Source organism: Cotesia glomerata, linkage group LG1, assembly GCF_020080835.1.
Source record: "Cotesia glomerata isolate CgM1 linkage group LG1, MPM_Cglom_v2.3, whole genome shotgun sequence".
Classification (NCBI taxonomy): Eukaryota; Metazoa; Arthropoda; class Insecta; order Hymenoptera; family Braconidae; genus Cotesia; species Cotesia glomerata.
In genome coordinates this window covers 23483992-23496323 of record NC_058158.1, presented here as the reverse complement: position 1 = coordinate 23496323, position 12332 = coordinate 23483992, and the positions used below count along the sequence as shown (strand labels likewise).

Below are 12332 nucleotides of genomic sequence, written 5' to 3'. Positions count from 1 at the left end.
TCAGTTGCACTGAGAAAACCTCCTCGAATGAAAAATGTACAAGTAAGAACGCAAAAGCGTGTAGTGCGAATAAGACTATGTGTAAATTGCCGTCGCAATCAACACGAGGTGAGCTCAACCTTCTTAGAAACGCAAAATGTATTAATTCAGAATTCGTGAATTGACGCTAACTTTTAAGTTAACTAGAGTCGATTGATAGTGCAATACTAATTAATCGACGTACAACGTCAGTGTAAATACTGATAGATTATAATTATTAGTGTAGGAACTAATTAGATAATTTGACGTCAGAATTGAATAATTGATGAAATTTGATTTGATAGAATGATGGTTAAATGTCGAACGATGAATTTAATGTAATTTATTATAAGTATTGCGTATTAACTATGGATTGACTAAAGCCGCGTGGCTGATGCAATCCTTTCTCAATATGGCGCGCAATAACCGCGTGGCGTCACTTATTAATTTTGATTTATTTAACTCACTGAATAATTACTAATGAAATTTAATGATTCGAGAATTTAATTGGTAATTGAAATTAATGAAACTAATAATATTTAATGAAAATTTTAAGTGTTAAAGTAAATGCGTATTATACGTGATAAATCAGAAAACGATAGACTCAGAGTAGTCGTACTAGTACAAGCGTCCAAGCACAACTGCTTTCCGCCCGCCACGCGAGCCGGCTTCTCTCCCGCTAACCAGGGCGCGCATGAGCGACAGCCATGGTGTGACACGAATTTACACGAGTTGGAGCGATCAAGCCCGAAGGCGCAACTCCTCATATAAATTTCTATTGAATGTTTTTTCTATCGGTTAAACATACTCCCCCCGTTGCGAAGGCTGAGCAAGATGGTATGAATAGTGTTTACAATTAGTTACATTACATGATTACAATGTTTTGATTTTATAAAATTCAAGAATTGATTGGTAAAGGACATAGTAGAGTGATATTTCGTTTGTATATCCCTTGAGCCGTTCGGATTGAAGCTACTCTTGTCACATCATCATCTCCTGGATGAATGTCGACCACCACTCCCAGCTGCCACCGCATACATGGTTGGTTTTTATCCATCAATAAGACGACTTGATTGATTGAAATTTCTCCTTGAGAGGAATGCCATTTTTGCCGAATTTGAAGTTCATGGAGGTATTCCAAATACCAACGTCTCCAAAGTCTTGTCTAGCCTTGATAATGAATTGCCAAACATTGAGTCTGTTATCTGGAACATCAGAAAAATCATTTTCAGGCAGCATTGTGAGAGGACGTCCTATTAAAAATATGAGCAGGCGTCAAGGCAATAGGATCATTAGGGATCACTAGATAGAGAACAGAGAGGACGAGAATTTAGTATAGATTCTATTTGGATGGTTAGAGAATTCAATTCTTCGAAAGTGAGAAGTTGGTCTTTTACCACTCGTTTAAAGTGGTGTTTGAAGGATTTTACAGCTGCTTCCCAAATACCACCAAAATGAGGGAGATAGTGGAGGATTGAACGTCCAGATAATGTTTTTGCGTACAGCATATTCGTTAACGGAATTTTGATGGGATTTTGAATTAAATAACACATACAATTCTCTCAATTGATTATTTGCGCCTACAAAATTAGTACCATTGTCCGAATAGACGTGAGTTGGAACTCCTCGTCGACCAATGAAACGACCAAATGCCCCGAGAAAACCTTCTGTTGTTAAATCGCTAGCAATTTCTAAATGTATAGCTTTAGTAGCCATGCAAACAAAGACGCATCCATAGACTTTAATTTTTGTTCTGTTTCTGAATTTACGTTCTTTAATAAAGAGCGGTCCAAAGTAGTCTACACCCACGTGGGAAAATGCCGCTGATTCGGTGACTCGAGATCTAGGTAAATTAGCCATTTTACCTTGCAGTATTACAGGCTGATGTCGAATGCATGTGACACAATTTTTTACAATTTTACGGATCTGGTTTTTACCGTCTAGTAGCCAAAATTTGTGTCTAAGATTTGAAAGCGTACTCTGTATACCTGAATGGTATAATTTTTTCATGTGTTTCTCTAATAATTAAATCGGTAACATAATGACGTGAAGGTAATAAAATAGGATGTTTCTTTGAAAAAGATATAGGAGCATGTTTCAAACGACCTCCTACTCTCAGTAGTCCATCTGAATCGATAAATGGATTGAGACATCGCAATCGTAAGTTCTTAGTCTCTCCGGTTTCCTTAATTTGTTCGATTTCATAATGATATTGTTCGTTTTGGAATCATAGTCAAGGTTTTTATTTCAGTTGATAATTGTTCTTCTACGCTTAAAGATTTGTATTTGAAGGCATTATTGTTAAAAATTCGTAAACAATAAGAAAGGGAAATTATAAGTTTGGAATATGATGAAAATCGTTTAAACAAATTCTCAGTAGTGGCTAATAAACAGGTAATTTTTCGAGTACCTGGAAGTTCGGAAGGAACAGCAGGCTTTAAGTTAGGCCAATTAAGAGAGTCCTGTGAGAGCCACGTGGGACCTTCTAACCACATTTTGTTATTTAAGAATTCAGAAGGAAGTTGACCTCTAGATAAACAATCTGCCGGATTGTCTTTGGTTCTAACATGTCGCCATTCGACTTTACTGCAAAGAGTTTGAATTTTTGTTACGCGATTTGCTTCAAAGACCTTCAGAGAGTTAGGAGACCGTTTGAGCCATTGAAGTACAATAGTTGAATCAGACCAAAACGTAACTTTAGAAATATCAAAGTCAAAGGAGGGAATTGTGTCTTTATATAATTTAGCAAGTAATAATGCTCCGCATAATTCTAATTTTGGAATTGTCAACTCATTGCTAGAAGCAACTCGAGATTTAGAACAAACTAATTTTGTGAGTACGTTTCCGCGTTTATTTACTGATCTTATATAAATACAAGCACCATAGCCCACTTTACTAGCGTCACAAAATCCGTGCAATTGTATGTCAGTCGGATTGGGAAGTAAAATATTGCGCTCAATAGAAAAATCTTTAATCAGAGGTAATTGTTCAGCAAATTTACACCAGTGTAAATGTAGCTCTTGTGGGACCGCTTCCTCCCAGTGGACCTTTAATTTCCAACATTCTTGAATGATAGTTTTTGCCGCTAATACTATAGGACCCAGAATTCCGATAGGGTCGAAAATTTTTGCAATATCAGATAAGATGGTTCGCTTAGTTATTTTTCGCGACGAGTCAATTGGTTTGACTGTGTAAATAAATTCGTCCGTTAGAGAATTCCATGCAATGCCTAAAGTTTTAGAAATTGGATCATCATTGATAGCACAATCTAAATCTAAAGTTCTTTGATCGAAATTATCCAGTGCATGTCGATGATTTGAAGCCCATTGTCTGAGTTCAAATCCACCTTTTCGCACCAGTTGAATGATTTCATCACGCAATTTTAAAATTTCGGTCAAAGAATTAGATCCAGTTAATAGATTATCGACATAAAGATCTCGTTTTAATATTTTTGAAGCTACAGGAAAATTATGAGATTCGTCATCAGCAAGTTGGTTTACGGTGCGTATAGCTAAAAAATGGGGCTGCAGAAACCCCGAACGTAACTCGTTTAAGTTCAAAAGTGCTAATATTGTTATTATGATAGTAAAGAATTCGTTGAAATTTGTGATGATCCGGATGAATACAGATTTGCCGATACATTTGAGCGATGTCAGAAGTCATAGCATAAACAAAGGTGCGGAAACGCAAAATAATAGTGAAGAGATTGTCTTGTATAGTAGGTCCAGTTAGTAGAACTTCATTCAATGAGATACCTTTATCGGTTTTAGCTGAAGCATCAAATACAACGCGTACCTTGGTGGTAGTACTAGATGTTTTAATTATCGGATGATGGGGCATATAATACCCAGGTCCACTATCATCCGGTACGTGTACCATGTGGCCAAGATCGATATATTCGTTCATGACTTTAATGTATTCAGCCTTTAATGAGGAATCTGAATTTAATCTCCTCTGTAAGGATAGAAATCTTTTATAAGCTAGTTGTTTAGAATTTCCGAAATCGACATCGTCTACGCGAAAGGGTAATTTTACTACATATCTACCGTCAGTATCGCGAATAGTGTTATTTTGATAATAGGTCTCACACGTAGAATCATCAAAGGATCGAGAATCATTAGAACCTAGGTCTTCAATATTCCAAAATTTGGTTAATTGACTCGATAGATCAGTTAATTGACAAGTTACAGGAAATACATCTTTATCATTATTGACTCCCCCCGCTACGACCCAGCCCAGTTGTGTTTTTTGTAGTATTAAATCACAATCATTTTGTGAGCGATTAATCTGTCCGACAGATAGAAGAGAAAGTGTGGTACCTGAACCGATAAGGACATCTACAGGTCTTGGTATGTGAAATTGTGGATCAGCGAGTATTATGTTTTTAGGTATGCATATTTTATTACGTGGAAACATTTCATTCGGACTTAATTCTGCAATTTCATCAACGGTTAAAAATGACAATGTTCTTTGAAATTTATCGTTTAAAGATTTACAATTTATTTGTACGACATGTTTTGAAAGGGTTTGCATTCCATTAACAGCCCCGATTGGAATAGAACAATTTTGCATAGGAAGTTTTAATTTATTAGTCAAATTTTCAGTAATAAAATTAGCTGTTGCACAGGTATCAAGTAAAGCGCGAGCTTGTATGAATTTACCTGCTGAATCACGCATCTGGATGAGAGCACTCATCATCAATTGAAAACGCGGTGTTCTAAGTATGGTTGTATAATTATGAACGACTAGTCAAGCTGTAGATCCCTTATCAGTTGTTACAGTAGCGGGTGATTCGATTTTGGCAGAATCATGTTTTGATACGTTAGCATTATTTGTTTGTTGAGTTGCATTTTGATTAATGTGCAATGCAGTATGATGGAATTTCTTACAGACTCGACATCTGCTAGAAGTGCAGTTTCCCTGGTGTACGCGAAGACAATTATTGCAGAGTTTACTAGATTTTACGAATTTTATGCGTTCTCCTACAGTTAATGCATTGAATGTGTGACATTTATAGAGTGGATGTAAATGTTTGCAACATGGGCAGGCAGAAGAGGAGGTTGTCACTAAAGCTCGAACTGGCGTGTCAGTTTTTTGTTTCTTCAAATTATTATTCGAGTGTTCATTACGTCTTCGTTTGGAAGAATGATCGGAATCGCGATGTTTATCGGGTCTGTGTGTATTAAGTCTGAAGGCAAAGTTTGAGATAAATTCACAAAATGATTCGAATGTTGGGAGAGTGTCGTTGTCAGTGAACGTTTCTTGCCATTTGTTTTTAATTTCTGATGGTAACTTATTTTCTAATATTCGTACAAGTAAGGATTCGGTAATATTAATTTGAAATGACTGTAGATTATTTATATGTTGCCGAGCATCATCTATCAACTTGTTTAAATTATCTGTTGTTGGGATCGAAATTGTATTAAGATTAAGTATCGAGTCATAATGTTTACAAATTAATGCTCTTTTCTTCTGATATGTTTTAGTTAAAAAATCCCAAGCTTTAATATAATTCTCTGCACTCGCATCAAAAAGCGCTAGCTTGTTAGTTGCTGAGCCAATTAAACATCCGCGGAGGTATAAAAATTTGTTTAGATCATCAAGATCATTACGTGTATCAATAAGTGTTTTAAATGTGTTTTTGAAAGATAGCCAATTTTCAAAATTACCATCGAATTTAGGTAAATCAGTAGTAGGGAGTTTAGCAAGTCGTTGAGTCTCAACAAAGGTAGTATTTCCCGCTGTAGTATTATTCGTACTAATGTTTGCATTATGTGAATTATTATGGTTAGTTCTATTCAATTGAGTTAACTTTTCAAATTGATCCATAAGATCGTAAAATAATGTACGAACGTCTTCCGCGAGATTTACTTCATTATCCTCTGGTGTAGTTAATTCGAGTTTCTCAATAAGTTTTTCATATTGTTCAAATAATTCCTTTACTTTTGTAAAGCGATAGTTAATGGACTTAGTTTTAACACCTTCAGCTGTTAGTTCATCCTGAAGTTTAGTAATTTTCGAAGCTATCATTACGCGTTTTTGTTCTAAAGAAACCCTTGGGTTATCCATTTTGTGATAAATTTATAAAAATAACAGTAAGAATAATCGTGATAAATATCAATTGATAATTAATTGTCTTATTTCTATAATAAATAGATTACTTGTGGTGATCAATTTATCTAAGAAACGACTTAAACACTTAATTATAATTAATAATAAATAATTTGAGAATTAATAATGAAGATAGAGATTAATTAATAATTAATTATTCTGTCGAACAATAACTAGTCACCATACAATGACCAATTAATTGTCGATTATTAAATAATTAATTAAATTAAATTATACGTAAATAATAAGAATAATAACGTACGTAAATATTTAAATGATAACCAATTGCACTATTCGATTGATAAATTGATTGCCTAGTGACAACCAATCCGTCAGTCAAACTTAGACAATTAATTAAAATTACAAATGAATAAGTTGAATATATTGTCAAGTGATAAAATGATATGATAGTTAGTATTGAATAAATTTTAATAATTCAAAAACTTATCTCATATGTGTTGAAGTCCAACGATGCTGGCAGCAGCTGGGTGGTGTAGTGATTGGATCCTTGGATCGTCTTGCTCGTCTTCGCAAATCAGGGTTCGTGTGCACTTCAAACCTCACAGGAGGCACCAAATGTTTTGTCGAAAACTATCCACTTAGGCTAGTTTCCGTAATTGTTTTAAAAATTATAGTTAATTTGGGATTAGGATATTAAATAAATTGTGTGTCGATTTGTAGGGGAATAAAATGAAGATTTATTTATCCCCAGAGGAGGAAAACTCAGTTGCACTGAGAAAAAACCTCCTCGAATGAAAAAATGTACAAGTAAGAACGCAAAGCGTGTAGTGCGAATAAGACTATGTGTAAATTGCCGTCGCAATCAACACGAGGTGAGCTCAACCTTCTTAGAAACGCAAAATGTATTAATTCAGAATTCGTGAATTGACGCTAACTTTTAAGTTAACTAGAGTCGATTGATAGTGCAATACTAATTAATCGACGTACAACGTCAGTGTAAATACTGATAGATTATAATTATTAGTGTAGGAACTAATTAGATAATTTGACGTCAGAATTGAATAATTGATGAAATTTGATTTGATAGAATGATGGTTAAATGTCGAACGATGAATTTAATGTAATTTATTATAAGTATTGCGTATTAACTATGGATTGACTAAAGCCGCGTGGCTGATGCAATCCTTTCTCAATATGGCGCGTAATAACCGCGTGGCGTCACTTATTAATTTTGATTTATTTAACTCACTGAATAATTACTAATGAAATTTAATGATTCGAGAATTTAATTGGTAATTGAAATTAATGAAATTAATACTATTTAATGAAAATTTTAAGTGTTAAAGTAAATGCGTATTATACGTGATAAATCAGAAAACGATAGACTCAGAGTAGTCGTACTAGTACAAGCGTCCAAGCACAACTGCTTTCCGCCGGCCACGCGAGCCGGCTTCTCTCCCGCTAACCAGGGCGCGCATGAGCGACAGCCATGGTGTGACACGAATTTACACGAGTTGGAGCGATCAAGCCCGAAGGCGCAACTCCTCATATAAATTTCTATCAAATGTTTTTTCTATCGGTTAAACATGGCGCGTTAGGCAAAAATAATGAGGGTAAATTTCTGCGATGCGCGCGCACACCGTCACGAAAAACCGATATCGTGAAGTTAGCTACTCAACATTTTAGTTTTTTAAAAAAAGTTATCAACAAAATAAAAATAAGTACATCTACGTATGTTTGCGTGAGAACTGGCAACTGTATTCACGATATTTCATATAAATATATATTTTTAACTTCCCGCTGAGAAAATTTAAAATTTTCAATAATGGGAAGTTATTGATTTCGGTCCGATTTTCAAAAGTCGAGTTTTCATCGGTTGTCCACGTTTTAAAGTCCTAGGAAGCCATTCTGATTATTCACGCCGAGGTGTTCGGCCGTGTGTGAGTGTCAATAAATTTTTGTCGTACGGTTTCTCAAAAACGAATCAACTGATTGAGTTCTATGATACGTCATTCAAAAGGGTCTATCAAAACGTAGATTTGATTAGAATTAAGAGTTAATTCATCAAGCCATTCCGAAGAAATTAAAAAAAAAATTTGAATTTTTATGTTTTTTACAAATAACTCCAAAGCGTGCGAAAAAATTATAAGAAAACTATGTGTACATTTTTTGTTCTTAAAAAACTGCATCGAAAGCTTTTTTGAAAATAAAAATCGAACGATGCATTCAAAAGTTATAGTTCTTTAAAAATTTGTAAAATTTTGTTTTTTGGTATTTTTTTATGATATCTTCGAGATCTCTTTACCAATCAATATAAACCTGTACATTTTCTTATTGTGCTTTAAAAACCGCACCGAATGCTTTTTAAAAAAAAAAATCGAACAACACATTCAAAAGTTATCGGTGATTAATAAATACATTTTGAGCTCGAAGAGCTCAAAATGTTAAAAACTGTGCTTTAAGCTTGAAAAGTTCAAATATTAACCAAAAAGCACATTTTAAGGTGCTAAAAATGCAAACTTAGCGGGAAGTTCTAACAGGGTTTGCCTGTGCGGTCAACTGATTTCCAGATTCTTTTAACTATTTAGGAACAATTTTTTATGATATTTAAATAAACTGTATTTAACTATATAATGCGTTATAACAAAACTTTCAATATATTGAATACCTTTTTTTCTATTATCATTGTCGTGAAAAACTGTGCATTGAGCTTGAAAAGCTCAAATATTAATCAAAGAACACATTTTCAGGGCCTTGAAATGCAAACTTAGCAGGAAGTTCTAGGGTTGGCCTGCACGGTCAACCTATTTCCAGACTTTTTTAATTATGTAGAAATAATTTTTTTATGATATTTAAATAAACTTTATTTACCTAGATAATGCGTTATAATAAAACTTTCAATGTATTAAATACCTTTTTTCCTATTATAAGTGTCGTTTTCTCTACAATCGTAAGACAACGCGATAGATAAAAAATTTAGAAAGATTTTTATCTTGTTACGCCGAAGAAGTATAACTTCTAACGTGCGTACATAAGTACACCTACACTTTTTTTTAATTTACCAGCGTATCGTACGGAGTAGCGCGGGTTGTCATAACTAAGAACGGGTGTACCCTCGGAGATAGTACTCCTACCCCAGTTCCCTGAGGCCTAGCCGACGCTTAGCCATTCCCGGAATACATGGACGGACTAGACTTGCTCGGGGTGGTGAAGATTCCGATCTCTAACACTCACTGCGTACTTCCTGATCAAGGCCCGAAGTGGCTGGCTCCTGATCCGTTACTGCAACTTACACCTCGGCAGAGCAAGCTCACATCAGCCGTAGCCCGCATCGTCGGAAATAATCGACACGGGTTCCGGACACTCCCAGTGAGTTACAGCAGGGAACGATCGTTTTGCTAGGTCAGTTAGTGTGACCAATCCATTAAAGGGGGAGTTTTGTCCACGGGAGCGTATTTTATTTGGCTCCTACCCTCTGTACCTCATCAACTAAGAGACCTAGTGTCATCCAAGGACAGCGAGCGTTCTCCCATCCGCTACGGGGAGACGCGCCTGGTAGCATTTTCTCCTCTGCCGCAGGTGTGTGTGTGTGTGTGTGTGTGTGTGTGTGTGTGTGTGTGTGTGTGTGTGTGTGTGTGTGTGTGTGTGTGTGTGTGTGTGTGTAACAGGGTAAAATTACTCTGAATCGCCAGAGATCGATAACTATTCGACGCAGCACTGGCGCGTCTCGATCTTTGGGCCTAAAGAGAGAGTAGGAGGGGGTAGTTTGGGGTTTTTATAGGTGAGCCATGCATTGTGACAAGGAGAAGTAGTGTAACCGCCAGAGAGTGTGCCACAGAAATCAAGAGAGACCAATCCCCGGAGTAGTTACCAGACGTAAGAAGCCATCAACATCTAGGACTTTAATCTCGTGTAGTGAAATTTAACAAGGTATCAATAATTACTCTGTTGGCTAGGAGTGGACCGTGGGGTTTATACTCAGTTTACTTCTCCTCTAATTAATTGTTTATTAATTATTTAATTCGTAATAATTCAATAATTATTTAATTGTAATTGTTTAACCTTCGTTAGTCGCCGTTGAGTTGATCTCCAGGGGATCATTACCCGAGATACACTCAGAGACCTTGTGGTGTAAATTGTCATGAGCATTTATTTGATAAAAATAATTTACTCGATTAATTATTAATAATTTTCGATCATCTGAAAAATCGGTTTAGTTGCATATATTTTATTTAACAATTTAATAAAATAAAAACCGAATAATAAATTCTTCGAGAAATTTCCTTTGTCTTCTCACGGACTAGTCAAGCGTCGGTTGAATTGTACAACGCAGTTAATACGTACCCAAGGTCAAACTTTACTACGCACTAACGAATATTGGCGTCTATTTTAAGCGCGAAAATTTTGGTCGATTATTTTACGTGACAATTTATTTTGAACAATTGAATTATTATTAATAATAATTATTTAACATTATATTATTTATTGAGAATTGATTTACTGAGATTTTGGCGCATTGAGACTGATATACCCTTAGATGGACATTTGGCAATTAATTTTTAGATTGAGAAAAATTAATATCTTTATTTATTCAAACATAATCTCTACGTGGTTAATTTATATATATTGAACTTAAATTACTGGATTTATCTTGATAATTAAATTTATTATTTTATTAAAAATTATTTATAAAAGTATTCATCGGCGTGGATATTAAATCCAAGAATATTTAGTTAAAATCATATGATGAAATTAATAAGGATTTGTTTCATTATTTAATATTAAATTTGCGATTGATTTTGAATAAATTCTTGCGTCAGATTTTAGTTCGGACATGTGGGAATTTAATTTTTAGTCTCGGAAATGTTCTGTAAATTTAATTGCTAGCTGATAACTGAATTGTCTTAAGTAGAAATTTAACCCTTCGTTACTCGCGCTAGCGAGGATTCCCCGCACAACACTACTTAACCTAATAGAGTTGGCGTGAGTACGAGTGAGACACTAGAGAAAGCGCGAGTAATGGAAGGTTAATGTAATAATTTTCTGGAATTAAATTTTGTTAAAATCTTATAAATCAAAAATAAAAGTAAAGTAAATTCAGTGTGTGTGTGTAGATGTGTGGGTTATGAGAGTGTGTGTTAACACCGTCCCCTCGCATACGACAGTCTCTGTGCGAGGTGCTTCGCTGGCTACTTAGTTAAGGTGTATGAGTGTGTTCCGGCTTTGTCTCGGTGTATGTTGATGAACGTTCTCTACTTATTGATGATTTTCTGAGTAGAGTAATCAGTTCAAGTTCGGTATTATTTTAAATCTGGTTAGCCGTTAGTTAGGCTATAATATTAGGTTTAATCTGGTCAGCCGTTAGTTACGCTGTAGTGTTAGGTCGTTTAGTGAGTTAAGCTATTACGTTCTCTAGTTGTTGATGTTTTGCCGGGTAGTGGACTAGCAGCGTTGTTAAGGCGTTAGTTAGTTAAGATATTACGTTCTCTACTTATCGATGAATGATTGGAGAACTAATACTGGAAATTTAAGTTGATTATAGTGTGAGTGTGAGTGTGCGCAACTTGTTAAATAATTTTGTTGTTAATAAATTTGGCCATATATTGTTAATTAAGAATTTATTTATTTCACAGCACCTTCCTCCACTCTCTCTACTCTGTAATATAAGCTCAGCTCTGGTTCCGGTTCCAGGAACCGTGATTAAAAATCCTGGTGGCGCCCTTTTGTTTATTAATATTAGCTTTTAATTTTGTTGTTTCATTATTTCAGTTAATTTTATTTAAGGGGCCAATTGAGCGGTATCAACCCGTTACAGCGTGTGTGTGTGTGTGTGTGTGTGTGTGTGTGTGTGTGTGTATGTGTGTGTGTGTGTGTATGTATGTATGTATGGATGTATGTATGTATGTAAACCTCTCACAACTTTTGAACGGCTCGGCCGATCGGATCGAAATAGGTGGAGATTCAAAGAGTATCATTGTCATTAAACTTTGTAAAAATTTGAATCGATTCGGTTCGTTAGATTTTGAGAAATCTTAAATATAAATTTTTCAAAAAATTGTTTTTTTTTTTTTAAATAACTTCTAAACAGCTCCACCGACCAATTCCAAAAACTAATCCGCTCTTAAGTTTAAAAAATCACGTCGATTGCCACCAATGCCGTCAAAATCGGTTGATTCGTTCAAGAGTTATCGAAAACGAAAAATTTTGAAAAAAGTGTTTTTTTCACATAACTTCGACATTTC

At 35.0% G+C, this 12332-nt stretch overlaps 1 protein-coding gene across 1 annotated transcript; it reads right to left on the bottom strand.

Annotated features, from left to right (window-relative positions):
- Positions 1-4767: 4767 nt before the first annotated feature.
- On the bottom strand, positions 4768-6087 carry LOC123272553. The gene has a single exon (XM_044739465.1). It carries the CDS (start codon positions 6085-6087, stop codon positions 4768-4770), a length of 1320 nt encoding a protein of 439 aa, XP_044595400.1.
- Between the last annotated feature and the right edge of the window lie 6245 nt (positions 6088-12332).

Bases quoted from the DNA above. Each gene is read 5' to 3' on its own strand.
- LOC123272553 (XM_044739465.1), bottom strand. From the start codon at position 6,087: ATGGATAACCCAAGGGTTTCTTTAGAACAAAAACGCGTAATGATAGCT.